Source organism: Globicephala melas, chromosome 9, assembly GCF_963455315.2.
Source record: "Globicephala melas chromosome 9, mGloMel1.2, whole genome shotgun sequence".
Taxonomy (NCBI): Eukaryota; Metazoa; Chordata; class Mammalia; order Artiodactyla; family Delphinidae; genus Globicephala; species Globicephala melas.
Genome location: NC_083322.1, coordinates 48736658 through 48757340, shown reverse-complemented (window position 1 = coordinate 48757340; position 20683 = coordinate 48736658). Strand labels below are relative to the sequence as shown.

The window sequence follows — 20683 nt, the reverse complement described above, 5'->3', positions numbered from 1 at the left end:
CTGCTTTCTCAGAAAAAGAACTTTGTGCTTTAAAGTAACATGTTGAATGCTTAGATTTTTCTTCAAACACATTTTATGCTTCATCTTTCAACTAAGAGGATTAATTTTCAACTACATGTAATGGACAGAAAATCGTGTTGAAATGATAGTATTAATTAATTCTGGGAGTTTAACCAGTAAGATTTCTGATATACACAGTTATTTGTACAGAACTGGAAAAATAACAACAGTTTATAAGTATGTTCACTGCTTTTCCACTGTTTTCACCTCCTCTCAAAATTATATTCATATTTCAGAGAAGTGAAAGCAATTAGCTAAACTCTTCTCCTGAGAGACCATTTCTGAAAGAAAAAAAGTTGCTGTTCTAGTTTTAGATATTTAATCAAACAAAACCTCTAACTCTAAGAGCCAACTTCAGGGTTTTCACTAAAAAAAAAATCCCCTCTCTAATAGGTGGCTCAAACTCGACCACCCTGAACTGTGCAGACACTGAAGTGGCTCTCGGTTACACTGGGAAAGAAAGAAGAACTAGACATTCCACAGCTGCCTACACCAGCTTCCTTCCCAGGGGCACAGTTGCAGGCTCTATCAAACTCAATCACTTTGTACAGCAACTGGGATCCCAGGCAGGGGCAAGGAATACCAGAGCAGCTTAGATTTCTTCCAGTACCACAGAAAGAAGTAAGACTACTTCAAGAGTAACCAGTTATTTACAATGATTATGTGGCCCCAGGCCAAAAAAAGTGATGAAGAAGAACATCTGTAGTGAGAGAAAATAAAAGATGTTTCACATTTTTAAGATTTCAAGCTACTTACAGGCACTCTTCCTTAGATCTTTAGTATGAAAGTGCTATAAATATGTGCTCTTTATTTCTGACCAGTTTTTTATTTGGGGGGACGGGGAGAGGATAAGCAAGTTGAAGAAACACAGAACTTAATTAACAGTCAATTCAGCAATTGTAATGTAACCCATTCACTGCAGTGTTTTAAAGGAATGAAGTGTATATTGCAGTAATATCATATTTAAAGGTACTACACTCTTCCATTTTACATCAGTATACTTTCTCACAAGCTCTTCTGAACATAAAGACTAAAATAACTGTATTAGTGGTATGATGTGACTAAAGACAAGCAGTCAGAGAATATTCTTCCCTACTTGAGGATAACCAAGGCTATGGCAGGTGTCATTTCCTTGAGATAAATCAGAAAGGAAGGAGCTACAAACATATAGTTCTATTAAAATATAGAAATATACAGATTACCATTCCCCACAAAATCATGCTTTTATAGTAATCATCTTCTGGTAGGGCAGTAAAAGACAATATATAGATGCATATTTTGAGTAATTTTTATAATACCTTAGATTTATAATCCCATTACAATCATTAATTCTTACTTGGTCAGAAAACCATTATTATAACTCCATATAATCACTTGTAGAATTTACCAGCTATAATAATGAAAATTATAATGATGATGTGACAATTTATTGTGGGTGTGCTATGACTCAATGGTGAAAAACTGAAACCATTTCCTCTAAAATCAGGAAGAAGACAAGGATGCCCACTCTCACCACTATTATTCAACATAGTTTTGGAAGTTTTGGACACAACAATCAAACAAGAAAAAGAAATAAAAGGAATCCAAATCGGAAAAGAAGAAGTAAAGCTGGCACTGTTTGCAGATGACATGATACTATACATAGAGAATCCTAAAGATGCTACCAGAAAACTACTAGAGCTAATCAATGAATGTGGTAAAGTAAGAGGATACAAAATTAATGCACAGAAATCTCTTGCATTCCTATACACTAATGATGAAAAATCTGAAAGAGAAATTAAGGAAACACTCCCATTTACCACTGCAACAAAAAGAATAAAATACCTAGGAATAAATCTACCTAAGGAGACAAAAGACCTGTATGCAGAAAACTATAAGACACTGATGAAAGAAATTAAAGATGATACAAACAGATGGAGAGATAGACTATGTTCTTGGATTGGAAGAATCAACACTGTGAAAATGACTATACTATCCAAAGCAATCTACAGATGCAGTGCAATCCCTATCAAACTACCAATGGCATTTTTCACAGAACTAGAACAAAAAAATTTCACAATTTGTATGGAAACACAAAAGACCCCGAATAGCCAAAGCAATCTTGAGAAAGAAAAATGAAGCTGGAGGAATCAGGCTCCCTGACTTCAGACTATACTACAAAGCTACAGTAATCAAGACAGTATGGTACTGGTACAAAAACAGAAATATAGATCAATGGAACAGGATAGAAAGTCCAGAGATAAACCCATGCATATACAGTCAACTTATCTTTGATAAAGGAGGCAAGAATACACAGTGGAGAAAAGACAGCCTCTTCAATAAGTGGTGCTGGGAAAACTGGACAGCTACATGTAAAAGAATGAAATTAGAACACTCCCTAACACCATACATAAAAATAAACTCAAAATGGATTAAAGACCTAAATGTAAGGCCAGACACTCTTAAAACTCTTAGAGGAAAACACAGGAAGAACACTCTTTGACATAAATCACAGCAAGATCCTTTTTGACCCCCCACCCCCTAGAGAAATGGAAATAAAAACAAAAATAAACAAATGGGACCTAATGAAACATCAAAGCTTTTGCGCAGCAAAGGAAACCATAAACGATACAAAAAGACAACCCTCAGAATGGGAGAAAATATTTGCAAATGAAGCAACTGACAAAGGATTAATCTCCAAAATATACAAGCAGCTCATGAAGCTCAATATCAAAAAAACAAACAACCCAATCCAAAAATGCGCAGAAGATTTAAATAGACATTTCTCCAAAGAAGATATACAGATTGCCAACAAACACATGAAAGGATGCTCAACATCACTAATCGTTAGAGAAATGCAAATCAAAAGTACAATAAGGTATCACCTCACACTAGTCAGAATGGCCATCATCAAAAAATCTACAAACAATAAATGCTGGAGGGGGTATGGAGAAAAGGGAACCCTCTTGCACTGTTGGTGGGAATGTAAATTGATACAGCCACTATGGAGAACAGTATGGAGGTTCCTTAAAAAACTACAAATAGGACTACCATACAACCCAGCAATCCCACTACTGGGCAGATACCCTGAGAAAACCATCATTCAAAAAGAGTCATGTACCACAATGTTCATTGAAGCACTATTTACAATAGCCAGGACACGGAAGCAACCTAAGTGTCCAAAGACAGATGAATGGATAAAGAAGATGTGGCACATATATACAATAGAATACTACTCAGCCATAAAAAGAAATGAAATTAAGTTATTTGTAGTGAGGTGGATGGACCTAGAGTCTGCCATACAGAGTGAAGTAAGTCAGAAGGAGAAAAACAAATACCGTATGCTAACACATATATATGGAATCTAAAAAAAAAAGGTTCTGATGAACATAGGGACAGGACAGGAATAAAGACGCAGACGTACAGAATGGACTTGAGGACACGGGGAGGGGGAAGGGTAAGCTGGGACGAAGTGAGAGAGTGGCATGGACATATATATACACTACCAAATGTAAAATAGATAGCTAGTGGGAAGCAGCCGCATAGCACAGGGAGATCAGCTTGGTGCTTTGTGACCACCTAGAGGGGTGGGATTAGGAGGGTGGGAGGGAGATGCAAAAGGGAGGAGATATGGGGATATATGTATATGTATAGCTGATTCACTTTGTTATAAAGCAGAAACTAACACACCATTGTAAAACAATTATACTCCAATAAAGATGTTAAAACAAAGAATATGTAGATGCATATTTTGAGTAATTTTTTTAATATCTTGGATTTATAATCCCATTACAATCATTAATTCTTACTTGGTCAGAAAGCCATTATTGTAACTCCATATAAGCATGTGCAGAGTTTACCAGATATAATAATGAAAATAATAATGATGTGACAATTTATTGTGGGTGTGCTATGACTCAAGCACTGTGCTGAGGGCTGCAGATCCATGATGTCATTTACTACCACCCCCCTTATGAAATTATCATTATTTTATAGATGACAAAATTGACTTTTAAGGTCACTGAGCTAGTAAATGGTATAGTCAGAATTTAAACTTTTTGACTCTAAAGTCCATGTGCTAGTTACTATGCTCTGCTTACTACACTGAACATCACATTTGTATGTTAATTTTGAACACTTTAGGTATTGTTAAATCATTTGTAAAGGTTTATACTGTTGTTAAATTGTTCTATTCAAAGAAAAATAGCCTTTCTATATGAGATGTCAGTTAAATATCACACATATTACTTATAATCCCTTTTCTTTCTCTAATGGCTGATTTTTTTAATAACCAGAAAAAGGCTCATTTCAACCTAGAGTAGTAGTAACGTAATAATTCCCTAAATGTTCCTTCTGTTTTAGGTTGACCCTCAAAATTACAAGCCAAAGAGCTAATAGACAATTAAATTTATGTTACATAACAGATACTGAGGCATATAAACACTAAATCATGCCTGAAAATGTAGAATGATAAAATATCAAGTACGAGAACTTCAAGCCTCAAAAGGCCTTTGTTTATAGTTCAACGATATTCCTCCAAGACAATGCAATATACTACAGAAGGAGGAATATATGAGGCAGAAGTTGTTGACATATGGGGTGTGCACAGAACTTCTGGTTAATGGAAGTTCCAAGATGTATAAATAAAAAATGATGTGTGAGTTGCTGGAAAAAACTGTAAGGCAAGTCAATTTTTTAATTAAAAAATTATGTAGCATAAACAATGTTAATGAGCCCAAAGTCCCATGAGATTAGGACTGTATCTGCTTCATTTTAACATTCCATTCACTTTTCATAAAAGTATATCCACTCACTTGAAATACCTCAAGCAGAGCCCTTTTCGTAAAACAGTTTTGAAGATTTTCTTTGTCCTTGTTTTTAATAGCTCACCAGTTTCTTCTCTTGATGATATATGACATTAAAAAAAAATCCCTAAAATCCTTAAGTGAATCACCATAAATAAATACCTGGAAGTTCTTCATAAATTTCATCATCAATTGGCTGGCTGCTTGCTGGTGAACTGCTGATTGGTAGAGGATGATCAACATCATCATATAAGTCTCCTCTTTCATCCTCATCCTCAGGAATAACATCAGACCCGATATCTACAAAACATGTTTCAGGAGGCAGAATTTTCAAGAGTGCAAAAGAGGTTTTCAAAACCCTATTACCTAAATTAATGCAGCCCTACAAAGTCGCAATATTGTTATATGCTATATCCTTAACTTAAACATTTAAAAAAATTGATTGTGGTGTAAATACGTGAATTTCAAAGTTGCCATATGGTACTTGCAGAAAAGATGCTTTTATTAATCTGAAGCAAATGGTATGTATTAATACCAGTCATGTTCTTTTAGTCATTTCTCACAGAAGTCAATAAGTTTCTTTGTATGAAACTCTAACTTATTCAGTTATTCAGTACTTAAAGACTGTAATAACTTGTTCAATTGATTGCTCTTACCTTGTAAAACAAATTTCAGCTGCTGTACCCATTCTTCGGCATCTTTGGGAGAAGCTGCCGTGAACTAAAAGAAACAAACGATAGCAATAAAAATCACCACCGTAATGAAAGGTATATGTTGCATTCTTTCCATTTCTTTAAGACCATTAGTAATTCTCTTCATGTCTAGTACTACTTTCCTTGCAAGGATGCTTCTTATAATGTATAGCTAATTTTGACAAATTTACGTAATTGAAGCAGAGGATGATGGATTTGAAACTGTGATCAGCAGCTGGCAGCTGTGCAGGAAAAAAAGCTGCTTCTCTTCATCAATGTCAAAGACAGAACTGATGAACAAAATTTGCCCTTGACAATTAGAAGACACCCATGAATTTCTTTAGACTGCTGGGTACAGCTTTCTTAAAAATGTTCTTGTCCGATTCCAACACACTACCTGACAACTTAATTAACTGGCTTTCAACTGCAACCTCAGATATTTGAAACTTATTAAACACGCATTCCATATTGATGCTGGCTGATAGCTCTTGAATTGCAGAGCTGATGTGTGCCTTTGCCTTCCTTTTCTCCCACAAGCCTAAGCAATACAATATGCATGAACATTCTGATATTTTTCTTTTGATAATTTTATTCTTTCTGCCATGTAATCCTTTTAAGAAATCACACAGTTCCATTAAAATAGACATAAAAAACGCAACATGTGAAGTAATTGATAAATTACATATCTCCTGTTCTCTCAAGAAGATATCACTTGAACTAATCTGGAATTTTTGAAAAACTTGATTTCCCCTTATACAAATGTTTAATGTATAAAACCCAGTATTTTTTATTATTATTAACATGTCAGAAAGAGTTGTTTGAACAAAATGTTAATGTCTTTAAAAATGAAATCAGGAAGTTTTATCAACTTAATTTCAAGGCATCATAAAAACTCCAACCTGATAGATACGTTTATCAGGAGCAGAGATTTCAAAACAGCAATCTTTCTTTCCATCCTTCCTAAGAGTGTTATTCATTCTGACATTGTAGCCTTCTATTGCAAATTCACCTTTCTGTTGTTTGTCTGTTGAAGATAAAACGAAAGTTAGAATTTCATTTACTATAGTGAATATAAATATCCAGTTGATTAGCTTTTATTTAGATTTTTTGGATAAATTTTTGGATAGAATATTTTTTGGTCATATTGCTTTCACAGTATAATATTTAAGTAACATTTCTAGGTATTACTTTTAATTCTAAAATTACAGAGTTACTTGGAATGGTTGGTTTTAAAAAGGACATCTAAGGGAACCAAAAGAAGAGGTCTGCAGATAATGGTCTTATTCAGAAGGAAGTATGGAAATATGACAATTTCATGTAGGGAAAATCCAAGAATTGGAACTTAGAACTTGCTAGACAAACCCACTACAAATCCGTGGCTCTTTCAGGTTTGGTAAGCCAGTGGGAAAACCCGTCTAGTTGAAAGCTTGCTGGGCTTTTATTTACCACTATCTCCTCTCATCACCACCCTCCAACCTCCCCACCCCGCAAAAGCCCCTAAAACACAACTTTTTTTTTCTTTAAATCTCCTAAATTGGTACAAATCAAACTCTAAATTTAAAAAGCAAAGCAAAACAAAACTGCTAATTATAAAAAGATGTGAGGGGAAAACAAAGTATTTGAATGGAGAGGAGTGGTAAAGCAAGTACAGAAGCATTTCTTACCAAAACAAAACAAAACTGTTCACTAACCAGTCAGTGAACAGTTAAACTAGTAAAGCACATTTGAATCCCATATGATGAAAAGTCAAAAGAAAAGATGACTTCAGTTTTAGTCAGATATTACTTTAAAAACAATAAAGTAGGAATAAAACAAAGGATTTAATACTGAAACTAAAAGTAAAATTAGTCGCCTTTCCTACTTTATCCAGTTATACAATTTTGAGAGAAAAGAGGCACTGCTATAGGTTTACTTCCTAGATTAACATACAATATTAAAATCATGAATGAGGACAACTGTCTCTTTTACTGAGCTCAGGGGAAATATAGAAATGCTTCCACATCATGGGGTGCAGGGCTCTCTCAGCTTAGTGTGCCCGTAAAATATGTATCTCCTTTTCTTAAATGTACTAATTTAATGCCTGAAGTTACAGGCATTTTTAAAAGGTCATCAAGATCATATCTGGTTCAAAACATCAAAGGCAAAAAATCTGAGTTAGTAATTTCTGACTTAAATCTGGACATTCTAATCATATTTAGTCATAATTTACAACTCTTTGGATGATTGAAAAAACAATTCAAATTCAAAATTTGAAGTTTGCTTTGTGGAAAACGTCTGCAATAAACTCTATGAGATGAAAACTATAAAAATCAGAGCAGCATTTCCCAAAGTGTGTTTATGGGATATTAACAGGTTTCTATGATCAAATAAGTTTGGGAAATGTTGAATTAAACAAAGTTAAGCAGGTTTTGTTAGTCCAGTCTTCTTAAGGCCCTTAATATATTTGATCAAATTTCTATGAGAAAGATCTGGTGTGCAGCATTTCCCCAAATTATTTGTCAGTGGAACCCTTTTTTAACAGAATATTTTATGGAACTGGTACTCACATAACATATTTTGCAAAATACCTAACTAAAAAAATAATACTGGGGAAAAGGTATTAAAATAATAATGGTGAAGCACCGTTGGTTCTTCTAAAATTCTCAAAGAAAACTAGTTCATTCATTCACTCATTCAACAAATTTACGCTGAACACTTAAAACAAACAAAGGAGCATTATAGGTATGGTGAGACAAAAGCTAGTAACACTGTACCAGACCTTTCCCCCTTTGCCACTGAAACAGACACCCCACACACCTTCCCACACACCCAGTACAGATATAAGTGCTCCAGGAATATTAGTCAGTGATTCACTACACTGCAAAAGGATTTAATTTTCACAATAAAAAAATGGAAGTAGTTGGAAGCAAATATCAAAGCCATACAGGATACTTTTGAGAGATTTCCTTAAACTTCTCAGGAAAAAAACAGGATATTCAAGGACCAGTTGGAGGAAAGAAAAATTCATAACTCTCAGTAGCTTTTGCAAATCCATAACCATAAAGTAGCCATATTTCCAATTAGCCAACATGAGATAGGAAGTTCACGACACAAAATGGGCAGACATGTGTATGCTAAGACTCTGCTCTTCTCCATTTACATTAGCTTCTCTTCAAGGCCCAGAGGAAAGAGAAAACCTTAGCATCACATGGCAATCTATAGCAATTTACATATAGGCTAGTTTGACAGTGCTTTCTGGGGTAGTTTCAAAGACACTTGTTGACTTAAAAATAGGTACATGCCATGGGCTTCCCTGGTGGTGCAGTGGTTGGGGGTCCGCCTGCCGATGCAGGGGACACGGGTTCGTGCCCCGGTCTGGGAGGATCCCACATGCCGCAGAGCGGCTGGGCCCGTGAGCCATGGCCGCTGAGCCTGCGCAGCCGGAGCCTATGCTCCGCAACGGGAGAGGCCACAACAGCGAGGGGCCCGCGTACCGCAAAAAAAAAAAAAAATAGTTACATGCCAATCAAATGGGAAGTAAGGTCATATAAGTTCATTTATCCAGAACTATAGTAGACTAATAAAATAATTTATCTAAGTGAACTTCTCAAATCACAGAAGTTTATTTCTTTTAAGTGCCAAAACTCTCTAAAATGTTGGTTTTTATAACTGAAATCATTCTGAAATATATACTTCCCTGACTTTTCAAACAATTCTGTTAAACGTAATTTAACTTTTTCTTGATCGAGTAGTATTAATCTGAGTATTAGTTTTTATAGTATATTACAACACGTTGATACCCTCAGGATTTTTGAGGTGTTTGTCCCTCTATTACATTTTCCTCAGCTTCTATTTCACACTTTAACCTTGCCTATATCAATGCTGTTCGAATTTAATGTCTACAGCACTGAAGGATGCCAGGAGAAACTAGATAATGAAATCTATTAAATCAGTAACTTAATTTTACACAATTCTAATTCAGTAGGTTTGAGGTAAAAAGCAGTTGGCTCTGATCTCTTACAAAACAAAATGTATGAGGTTAATGATGCTATTTCCTCCTACTTTTTCACTGGCTTTAGGTTTACAGCTGTGTTCTGGGGGTTTTAAGAGCCAAAAAGACAGATCTTTTTTTTTCTTTTTTAAAAAATGCAGAGCACCGGCTCTAGGTGCGTGGGCTTCAGTAGTTATGGCGCACCGACTTAGTTGCTCTGCAGCATGTGGGGTCTTCCTGGACCAGGGCTCGAACCCGTGTGCCCTGCATTGGCAGGTGGATTCTTAACCACTGCACCACCAGGCAAGCCCAAAAAGACAGATCTTATTTGCTGAACTCCTTCTATATGCCAGAAATTTAATACAGCAATCTCATATATACCTTGTAATAATTCTAAGACAAAGAAGGTATTTATTATATCCCCAGCACTGATGGGGAAAAAGAAAACTTAAACAACTTGCTTACAGCCACACAACCAAAGTAGTAAAAGCCAGGACCCTAACGTAAGTCTGATTCTAAAACCTTGCTTTTTCAACCATTTCACATTGTCTCCTAGAAAGGTGTTTCTCAAAGTGGATTTCAAGAATCACCTGTTAGAATCATCTTGGATGCCTGTTAAAAACATAGAAAGGGCTACCACTCTGAACTTGCTGTATAGGATTCCCCGGGGGTGAGTCCACAAAACTAAGCTTTTAGCAAACACCCCAGGTGATTCTGATACACACTAATGTTTGAAAAACCACTGTTTTAGAACATGTAATTTATGAAGTCTCAGTAGAGAAGATAAGCGTTATAGCTTGCATTTCCTCCTGCAACTTGGGCCCAACTTTCTCAGCTTGCTTTACGGGCTCCGGTACCTTTGCCTATCTCTTAAACAGCCATGATGGGTTATGTTCTAAATCCTGTTCTTTTCCTGCTGTACAGTTTTCACTGGACAACTTCATCCAATCCCAGGGATTAAATTCCTATCAATATGCTTGTGACTCCTAGTTCTCTATTTTCAGTCCAGCTTCAGAACTCAATATCCAAATCTGTTTTTTTTTTTTGCAGTACGCGGCCCTCTCTCTCACTGTCGTGGCCTCTCCCACTGCGGAGCACAGGCTCCAGACGCACAGGCTCAGTGGCCATGGCTCACAGGCCTAGCCGCTCCGCGGCATGTGGGATCTTCCCAGACCGGGACACGAACCCGTGTCCCCTGCATCGGCAGGCGGACTCTCAACCACTGTGCCACCAGGGAAGCCCAATATCCAAATCTTCACCTGCTCACTATACATGTTTCATCTCTTGAATGTCCTATAGGCACAATGAATATAACTTGCCCACAATGGAGATCATCTTATCCCCACTCCCACTCTACTTGTGATCTTTCTTGTCGTGTCCTCCTTCTCAATAAGCAGTACTTCCATTAATTGAAGCCCCAAACCAGAAAATTGAGCATCATTCTTAATTTCTCCCTTTTCTTCATCAACTGACACCTCTTTCTCTCCCTCCACCCTACCACCATCTTCCAAAACCCAGTCAGTCCTAGTTTCATTGCAAATATGCTGGCTTTTTCTCTTTTTTGCTGGCTCTCAGAAGATATGCTTAAAACACCAACCACTCTCTTAGCATTTAAAATATAGTATAAATATAGCAACTAAATAATTCTAAATCATTTAGCATCCCTATGAGTTGTGAGCATTTGTCATTTGAGGATCCCCAGCATCTAAGTATCTTTCCTATTTTAGTCCTGAGATCATCAGGAGGCAGAGCCAACTTCCCGCCACAGAAGCTGGAGGGAGGTTTAGATTTTCCCTGTTCCAGATCAGTCAAGTGGATGCTCCAGCCTGGGACCTAAATCTGAACTGAATAACAAAAGAATCAGGGGGGAGCTCAGAATCCACTTCTGTTAGCAGTGGCATTCACTGATTGGTGGCAGTGCACAAAGGCAACATCGCGAGTCCTGGCTTGGCAGGGCCGCCAGTGTGTCCCAGTCAGACTGTCCCTGGAGGTGTGGATTGGGCTGCAGTTCCAGCCACCTCACCTCCCTTAGTCCTTGACTGCTTTTCCAAGCCTGGTTGTTTAGCCTTCCCATCAACTCTGTCTGAGAGTTGATATTCTCCCAATAATTTCCTTTCCTGCATAAACAAAGTTGGTTTCTGTTGTTTATACCAATAATGCTAATTTGGTACACATGACTAGCAAACAGAAAGATATGAAATGTGTTCAGAAATTTTTGATAATATCTGCTTCTTATATTTAAAAAGGCCTTTCCCTCTTAGTGAATAACTCATGCTATTTCCATAAGTATTAATGCTCACTAGTAAGAAAGAGGGAAATATGCCCGTTAATACTAAACCTCCCACTAAACTTTATCCAACTGATTAGTAAGTTGTTCTAAGCCCTCAGTTAAAGACACATGAACATTTTCCTTGTTTATATAGCTCACAGAAATACAGCTGCCAATGCTAATTCTGTCACTTGAAATATACTTCCAGTGTTCCAAGTTATACCATGAGGAAATATCAAATTATTACTATTTTAAGTGAAAAATACTGTATGCCATATATATTTATTACTTAAGGGCCCCAAAGGGCTCTGAATAACAAACATAGGCAATATGTATGGGTCCAAAGGGAAGCACTTTAGTTAGAATTAAAAGTTTTGCTCATACGGTCTGGTGGCAGGAAATTTTAGGTATTTATAAAAACTTTTTTTTTTTTCCTTTAAAATAAAAGTACACTGCAAGTGGGAATTCCCTGGTGGTCCAGTGGTTAAGACTCCACACTTTCACTGTCAAAAGCCTGGGTTCAATCCCTGGTCAGGGAACTAAGATCCTGCAAAACACAGCAGCCAAAAAAAAAAAAAAAGTACACTGCAAGCATAAGAACCAAGTGGTTTTTGTATACCGCCACACACTTTCAACCATAGGAATAAACTTGATTTAAAAAACAGTGTAGTATGAGGTAGCTGTGAATGGAGAATAAATAAATTACAAGAAATTAAATTTCTCGTAGACTGGAATTTAAAACCATGTTTCTAGTTTTTTTGGCTATACCTACTGTTTTCCTCCACAACTGAAATTCAGATAATAATTATGATATGGTCTATTAGACTATACATACAGCTATTGTTAAGATAAACATTATACAGGGGCTTCCCTGGTGGCACAATAGTTAAGAATCTGCCTGCCAATGCAGGGGACACGGGTTTGAGCCCTGGTCCAGAAGATCCCACATGCCGTGGAGCAACTAAGCCCGTGCGCCACAACTACTGAGCCTGCACTCTAGAGTCCATGAGCCACAACTACTGAGCCCTGCGTGCCTAGAGCCTGTGCTGCACAACAAGAGAAGCCACCGCAATGAGATGCCCACGCACCGCAACTAAGAGCAGCCCCTGCTCGTCGCAACTAGAGAAGCCCGCACGCAGCAACAAAGACCCAATGCAGCCAAAAAATACATAAATAAAATAAATAAATTTTTTAAAAAAGATAAACATTATACAGAGAATATCTTAATATCCTATACATGTTATCCTCTTAGGGCCTCCTACAATAATTACAGAACTAATGACACTGCTGCTACCCATGCAACGTCATGCAACGTGAGAATGGCTAAAAACATAACCTGCGGCTCCTTCATGCACTTAAGGTGCTAAACAACTCTCTGGATTCCCAGCCACTCTCAGTTTCAAAACACATCTGCCTCCAGTCTTACCTTCTTCTGACAGCTGTCAACGTGATCTTTCCAACATCCAAAGTTTGTCATGCCATCTACTTACCTGCAATGCTTAGAAACATTAACTGCCCCTTAGACAAAAAAGGCCAAACTCCTGACCAGGGAATTTACCAGCTTGGCTCCTCCTCTTCCAGTCTCACCAGCCCTCACTCACCTACTGCCCCAGTGAGCCGGCTCCTGCATATCATACTGTTTCATGGGTCCTCTGTGCCCACTCCTCTGAGCCAGTGTGTGATACCACTTAGCACTAATAATACCCGGCACATAGATTTTCAAAGAATATTTACTGCTACAGATGTTGCTGTATCTATTACACACAGATAGGTACAGTAACATCTATATATCTGTGTACTTACAGCAGTGCAGATCTATTAAAAATATATTACTTTCAATCTATCTATGTATACACACACACACATCTCTTCAATCTATATACAGATGTATAGATATATTTTAAATCAAACTGTGTCCTGGTTTATTGCAAACCAACGGGACTCATCATCATGAGACCTTTAAATAGGCCTTAGTTCGTACATGAATATTTCCCCATGTTGATGACGTCCTTCTAAGTATCAGATGTACATTTTAACTTCTCTGTACTGCTACAGGGTAATAAAGGTCTTTTATTTAACATTCATTTTGATAGAGTTTAAAGTTAGTATTTGCATATCAGAATTATTTCATTTCTATCATGTCAAAATTATTTCTATTTCTTAAGGAATAACAAAGATATTATCCTTCTTTACACAAACAAAATTATAGTATGATTTTTTTAATATCAGATTTAATTTACATATTTTGTATATATTCATGATATAATTATAAAATGCTGATGCCCTGACCCAGGAATTTGCCTCTATCAAATGAACCAGGAAAAAAGGTAAGCTTTTATGGCTGTAACTAAAGTTGTTGTTATAAAACAACAGAACTTCTAATTATACAAACACTGTCACTTTAACAATAATTTTAAATATTAAAAGAGAACTCTGATGCTATTTCAACATCAAAATACTTTATAATTGTCATCCACACTGAACAGCTATGTCCTATTTTTCCTATCAGTGGTGAAATAATGAGGGAAGTGAGAGAGCAGAGAGGTCAATTTCAATAAAAAATTTTACTTCCCCGCCAATGTAAAAGTTTTGTTAGTTTAAATTATCTGTATTAAGCCCAATTTTCTACTGACTTTTATTATACATTGAAAAGGTACTATACTACAACGAAAAAGTTACAACCACATGATATAATAAATAACTTTTGATATACATTTAGAATGACTCTTGGTAGGACCAAGGCTACTTGCAGTTGCCACATACTAGATGGCACTAGAATTTTCTTTAATTGGGGACTTGGGGTAGGGGCAGCAAAACTCCTTAAGCGGAAGAGATACTACAAACTACTCCCCCCTTAAAAGTGGGAGGAGATAAGTTTCATAATGCTGATTCAAGATCATATGGAGGTTAAACAGAAAAACAAAACCCTGAGGGCTTCCCAGGTGGCGCAGTGGTTGAGAGTCCGCCTGCCGATGCAGGGGACACGGGTTCGTGCCCCGGTCCGGGAAGATCCCACATGCCGCAGAGAGGCTAGGCCCGTGAGCCATGGCCGCTGAGCCTGCGCATCCAGAGCCTGTGCTCCGCAACAGGAGAGGCCACAACAGTGAGAGGCCCGCGTACCGCAAAAACAAACAAACAAACAAAAAAAACGCTGAAAACATGAGTTTGGAACAGGTTCCTAAATGGGCCATCATTTACAGGTGTGTTAGAAGGGCTGCTAACTTCCAAGTTGTGGAAAGAACATGGCTTTGGAGCCGGAAGGGCCTGACTAAATCCTCCATGTGCCTCTCAGCTTCCTGTGATAACCTCTCTTGTGTAGACTAGTTCAGTGTCCCCCTAAATGATCCTGCTGACCCCGTTTCTAACCATTCCAATCCATGCCCCACAATATTATCACAATTACTTCCTAAAAACCAATTCTGGTCATATAGCCCTATGCTTAAAAGCCATATTCAAGATAAAATAGTTAGCAAGGACCTTATTCTCATAAGGCTCTTGTCAATCTGATCCTAACCCACTGTTTTAGCCTTTTATACACCCTCCCCTCATTCACTGTATGCTCTGCCTTGATTCCAACTCTGATCTCATCCAAGGCCTTTCAAAACTCAGAATCTTTGCCATTCTGCTGCCTGGAATGCCCATTTTACCCTTTTTCATCCAACAAACTCCTCATTTTTTAAGGTCCAATGAAGGGTCCTCTCCACTAGGAAGTATTCTTTAACTCCCTCAGGAAATTACCCACCCCCCCTTTGTGATCCAAAGATATTTTATTTAAATCACTTATTGTACCTCATTGAATTTACCTACCCAGCCCCCGAGTGATCCCATGACTTCCTCTCTTCTCTTACTGATACCCACACAACTCCAACTGAGAGTACCTGTAAGGCAGGATTATCTTTGGATCCCCCATGCCCAGGATCTATCAAGTGCCCAATAAATGTTTACCAAATTAAAAAATGAATAAATCAGTGAGTGAAGGACTACCTTAATGGCAGTTTGAGCATCTAGGACCCAAGAAGTTTGATAAATGAGATTCATGACAATGAGATTCAAATGAAGAGGAAACAGATGAAAGGAAGGATGTAATTTCAGAAAGTGATAAAGTATGTTTTGTTAAGATATATGGGTGGGTGTGGGTGTGTGTGTGTGTGTGTGTGTGTGTGTGTGTATAAAACTTAAAGTCCCCAAATGGCCATGAATAATAAATACAGAGAATATTTAGGGGTACAAAGGTAAGAGTATTATTTACCCTACAGGCTGGAACTACTCTTTCTAAGCCATTATTATCTTGATGGGTCAAAATGTTTTTTGGCACATACTGTAAGTTAGAAAATGTGAACTATGTATCTGTCAAACAGTAACAAAGTACAATTTAACCTAGTAAGTGGTATCAACTCCTCTGTGCCTCTACAATCCATTTATCTAAATCCTACTTAGTTGGAGGATTATAGTTCTCATATGTCTAAATAGCTCTTTCCAAAGTTTAGGTAAAGTGGTTCACATATACAGTAAACAATGTACAAATCAGCTATCTGATTTCACAAAAGAAAAAAATTTCATGTGACATGTACATTTTCTTGGAAAGAAAAGGACACAAAGGAAGGAAATTAAAATCATGCCAAACAAGCAGTTAAAAACTGTCTAAATATAGATTTTCCCCCCCCCAAGTCCCTAAAAGCAGAACTGGCCAAGAATTCCAAAGAACCACTAAAAACAGATCTGAAATCTCAATGGAAACAGGAGGCTTCATAGTGACAGATAGGGAAGAGTTTAAGAAAATATAAACCAGCTCCTCAAAGATCCACGTAAAAAGGGAATGCGAGAATAGTAACTTTTTAAAAGCTGTGGTGGTAGAGTGGCTAAATGGATCACAAAGTACTTAAAATACAAATTACAAAGAATGTTATTACCACAAGGCCTCATCAAGTAAGAATAGAAATGGGAATTTAACTAGTATCTCCCCCAAATAACTAGAATTTATTTATTAGCCTTTGAAATAAATATAAACATTCCCTAGATTTTGGGAAAACTCTTGCTAATCTTTGACCTAACTGTTGGTATATACCAGTTAGGACTAGGAGTGAAGGAAACAGACATACGTATTCATTGATTTTTAAAGAAATTAGAAATGAGAAGACTAACTGAACCAAAGTCACAAGGATTTAAAACCTCCCTCCCCTGGTCTTATGAAATAGAAGACATTTCTTTATGAAAAAGCAAAATCTTGATCTCAATTCACAATACGCTACAAAATTTTATTTCTATAATAGTAACACATGTTTATGACCTATGATAATCATAATTGAACTTGGACTCTAAATTTTCTGATAAAATCACCTACTTAAGCCTTAGCAGAAGAAAGAAGGCTACCTGTTGATAGCTGTTTATAGTTTACACTTCACTGACTCCATTTCTACTTACGAACATATTGTAAATTAGTGACAGAATGCAAACTCGCCACTAAGTTAATTCTCAACTTGATAATCCCATTAACCAAAAGGTGAGACCAACTTCTAGCATCATGCATGTATTTAAAATTTATCTGAAATACAATAATCATATCTGCCTGATTTTATAATAAGGAAGAAAACCCTAAAAACTGCAAATAATGTCAAACGAAATATAAACTTCCAAACAACACTGATAAGAAACAACTTCATGGGAAAGTTTATATTCAGTGATATTGGACTTCTACATCTTCTTTTTCTCCTTAAGTGTCCTTTCTGGAAATGCATGTCAGCTATGTATATACAACCCTTACTTTATAAAATTCAACTTCTGACCCACTTTTCCTAGATAAAAGCAAAACTAAGAAAGCTTATATTCTTTAAATTTCAGTATTTTATGGCTTTATTTGTTCAAACCATGAACTTAAAATTATGTGAACTATGAGTAAGTTATTAATTAGCAAGTGAAGTTACAAAATGTAACTGTTTCTAAATTAACATAGTGATAATAGTGGTTAAGAGCATGGACTCTAACCATTATGCCTCAGTTTAAATACCCAAACTGCCATTACCAGCTCTGTGACCTTGAACAAGTGACTTAACCTCCCTGTCCTCAGTCTTCCAAACAGTAAAATAAGTGGGACTAATGATGGTACCTACCTCACAAAGCTGTAGCTAACCAAGTTAATATAGCTAAACTGCTTAGACAGCTAAGGTGCTTAGAACAGTAACCTTGATAGATGTTTGCTGTTACTTAAATCCATAAAGGCAGCTGAGAAAGGTGTTGCACACGTTTCATTTTATCTAAATTTTTCTTTTAAAATATTTGAAGGAAAAAACATCCTCTCCTCCCTTCAAAACTCCCACAACCCTAAAGAAACTCTACAACTACCGCCTGGATGATAAATATCAATAATTCCTGAGGTAAAAGGCCACACTGATGAAAGTTATTTTTCTCTTTCCTAATTCAATAAAACACAATTGTGTTAACTTTTACGGCATTCTGGAATTTGGAGCATTTGTCAAATAACAGAATTATTAATTACCCTTAGGCTATAATATTAAAATTTTTAGTTATTCCTTCTCCATTTGTCTTCAGCTTATTCTGCACCCAAAAGGTATGGGGGTGGAGTAAAATGCCTCCCCCCAAAACCCTCATGCTGATATAACTGAAGGCCAATACTACCTTTATCACTTCCATAATAATAGAACACTGTTTTACTGAGAGCACACCACCGTTTCTGCCATTCAAATCCCAGAAAGCTGTGATCTACAATAAAGAGGGAAAAAGAACAGTTTAGATAATATATATTACCTTTATAAATATAATGCAATTCCCTTATTGAAAAAGGAAAAGTTAGTTAATATGATTTCTAAGGCTCCTTTTAGCTGTAAAATTCTATGACTAAATAATTTGTATCTTCTTTTCCAAGAGACAAACAAAAAACAAAACAAAGCTAAAAGGAATACACTAGGAATGTAAATTGATACAGCCACTATGGAGAACAATATGGAGGTTCCGTAAAAAATTAAATTTAGAACTACTATACGACCCAGCAATCCCAATACTGGGCAGATACCCTGAGAAAACCATCATTCAAAAAGAGTCATGTACCACAATGTTCATTGAAGCACTATTTACAATAGCCAGGACATGGAAGCAACCTAAGTGTCCATTGACAGATGAATGGATAAAGATGTGGCACATATATACAATGGAATATTACTCAGCCATAAAAAGAAACGAATTTGAGTTATTTGTAGTGAGGTGGATGGACCTAGAGTCTGTCGTACAGAGTGAAGTAAGTCTGAAAGAGAAAACCAAATACAGTGTGCTAACACATATATATGGAATCTAAAAAAAAATGGTCATGAAGAACCTAGGGGCAAGATGGAAATAAAGACGCAGACCTACTAGAGAATGGACTTGAGGATACGGGGACGGGGAAGGGTAAGCTGGGAGAAAGTGAGAGAGTGGCATGGACATATATACAATACCAAATGTAAAATAGATAGCTAGTGGGAAGCAGCCGCATAGCACAGGGAGATCAGCTCAGTGCTTTGTGACCACCTAGAGGGGTGGGATATGGAGGGTGGGAGGGAGGGAGACGCAAGAGGGACGAGATATGGGGATATATGTATATGTATAACTGATTCACTTTGTTACAAAGCAGAAACTAACACACCATTGTAAAGCAATTATACTCCAATAAAGAGGTTAAAAAAAAAAAAAAAAGGAATACACTACAGCAGAGATGGGACGGCTACATTTATGGGATCAACTACATGGCTAACAAACTTTCCTGACAGGAAACAGTCAGAAAGGTATTTGACTATAAAGCCTTAAGATAATTGATTCATCAGGGTCTCATTTTCTCATCTGTCATAAAAAAGAGGGAGGAGGGGTTGACCTAGATTTCTATTATCTCTTTCAGCTTTAAAATTCAGCTAAGAAAGCTAAGAAAAGCAAATGGAATATAAATAGGAAGGCCCAAAGGGACTACCTGAGAGATAAGCAGAATGGTAATGAAGAGACTTTCCGCTTTTCATTTCCTGTATCATAACACCACCTCCATATTTCATATTCATTATATATTGGGGTTGAAAGAGTGAGACCATATGGTCAACTCCCAATTATCTTAGCCAATGGAAAGGAACACTGAATGATTAACAGAAAATGGCAGACAATATGCTAAGCTTGATCTGAACCGTAGCAAACATGGTGTCTGCCAGGTCAGGTACAGATAACCCACTGCTCAGCTGGGTGGGATAAGTGTGAGAAATCCCATCCTTGAGAATACAGTCATGGCCAACAGCTCTCCTCCAAGAGGCAGGAAACAGCTTTAAAATCATCTACAAATAACCAAGGTTGACAACAAAAAACCTGACCAAATGTTTTATTTTGTTATTAAAAATTATTTAGAGCTAAAAGCTGTATTTTGTGGTTTGGATAATATCATCAGGTTTTCTTAGAGTCTTAGATTTTTAGGTTTTTCATTAGAATCATATGATTTACCTTTTCTGCGTTTTTCAAGGTAGCCAGCCTTTAACACAAAAGGAAGGTCCTGTGCTGCAACTGGAGGGAACTGGTTCCCTACGGAAAGTAAAGGGGAAAAAGCAGTGAGCAATCCATTTTAGAAAAATCAAGTATCAGATCTCATAGGTTCAGTATACTTTTAATTACCCAAATTAATTAAATCCAAGTCTATTAGCTTTGTTTCAGATCCATTCCATAGATTAGTCCCTCTTCTCCTGTGAATCTCAAGAGCAAAATAATGTTCTGTATCGTTATATCTTAATATATTATGTTCCCAAATACACAGTAATATTATGTAACAGAATGAACTCTAAAGGGCAATATTTTTCGACCTACATTCTATAATGAATGGACTAGGAAACTGTTATAAATAAGTGAAATAAACCCCTGAAAGAGAAGTTAGGAATATCAAATAAATCATATA

General features: G+C 36.8%; 1 protein-coding gene across 1 annotated transcript in view; it reads right to left on the bottom strand.

Annotated features, from left to right (window-relative positions):
• SKAP2 (src kinase associated phosphoprotein 2) overlaps window positions 1–20683 on the bottom strand; it is a 156276-nt gene that overhangs the window by 52020 nt on the left and 83573 nt on the right. Inside the window, exons 5-9 of the mRNA XM_030857396.3 lie at window positions 20239–20316; window positions 18409–18492; window positions 6436–6560; window positions 5501–5564; window positions 5007–5144 (exon numbers count right to left, since the gene is read on the bottom strand). Of these exons, the coding sequence (XP_030713256.1) occupies window positions 5007–5144; window positions 5501–5564; window positions 6436–6560; window positions 18409–18492; window positions 20239–20316 (489 nt within the window). The remainder of the gene's footprint in view (window positions 1–5006; window positions 5145–5500; window positions 5565–6435; window positions 6561–18408; window positions 18493–20238; window positions 20317–20683) is intronic.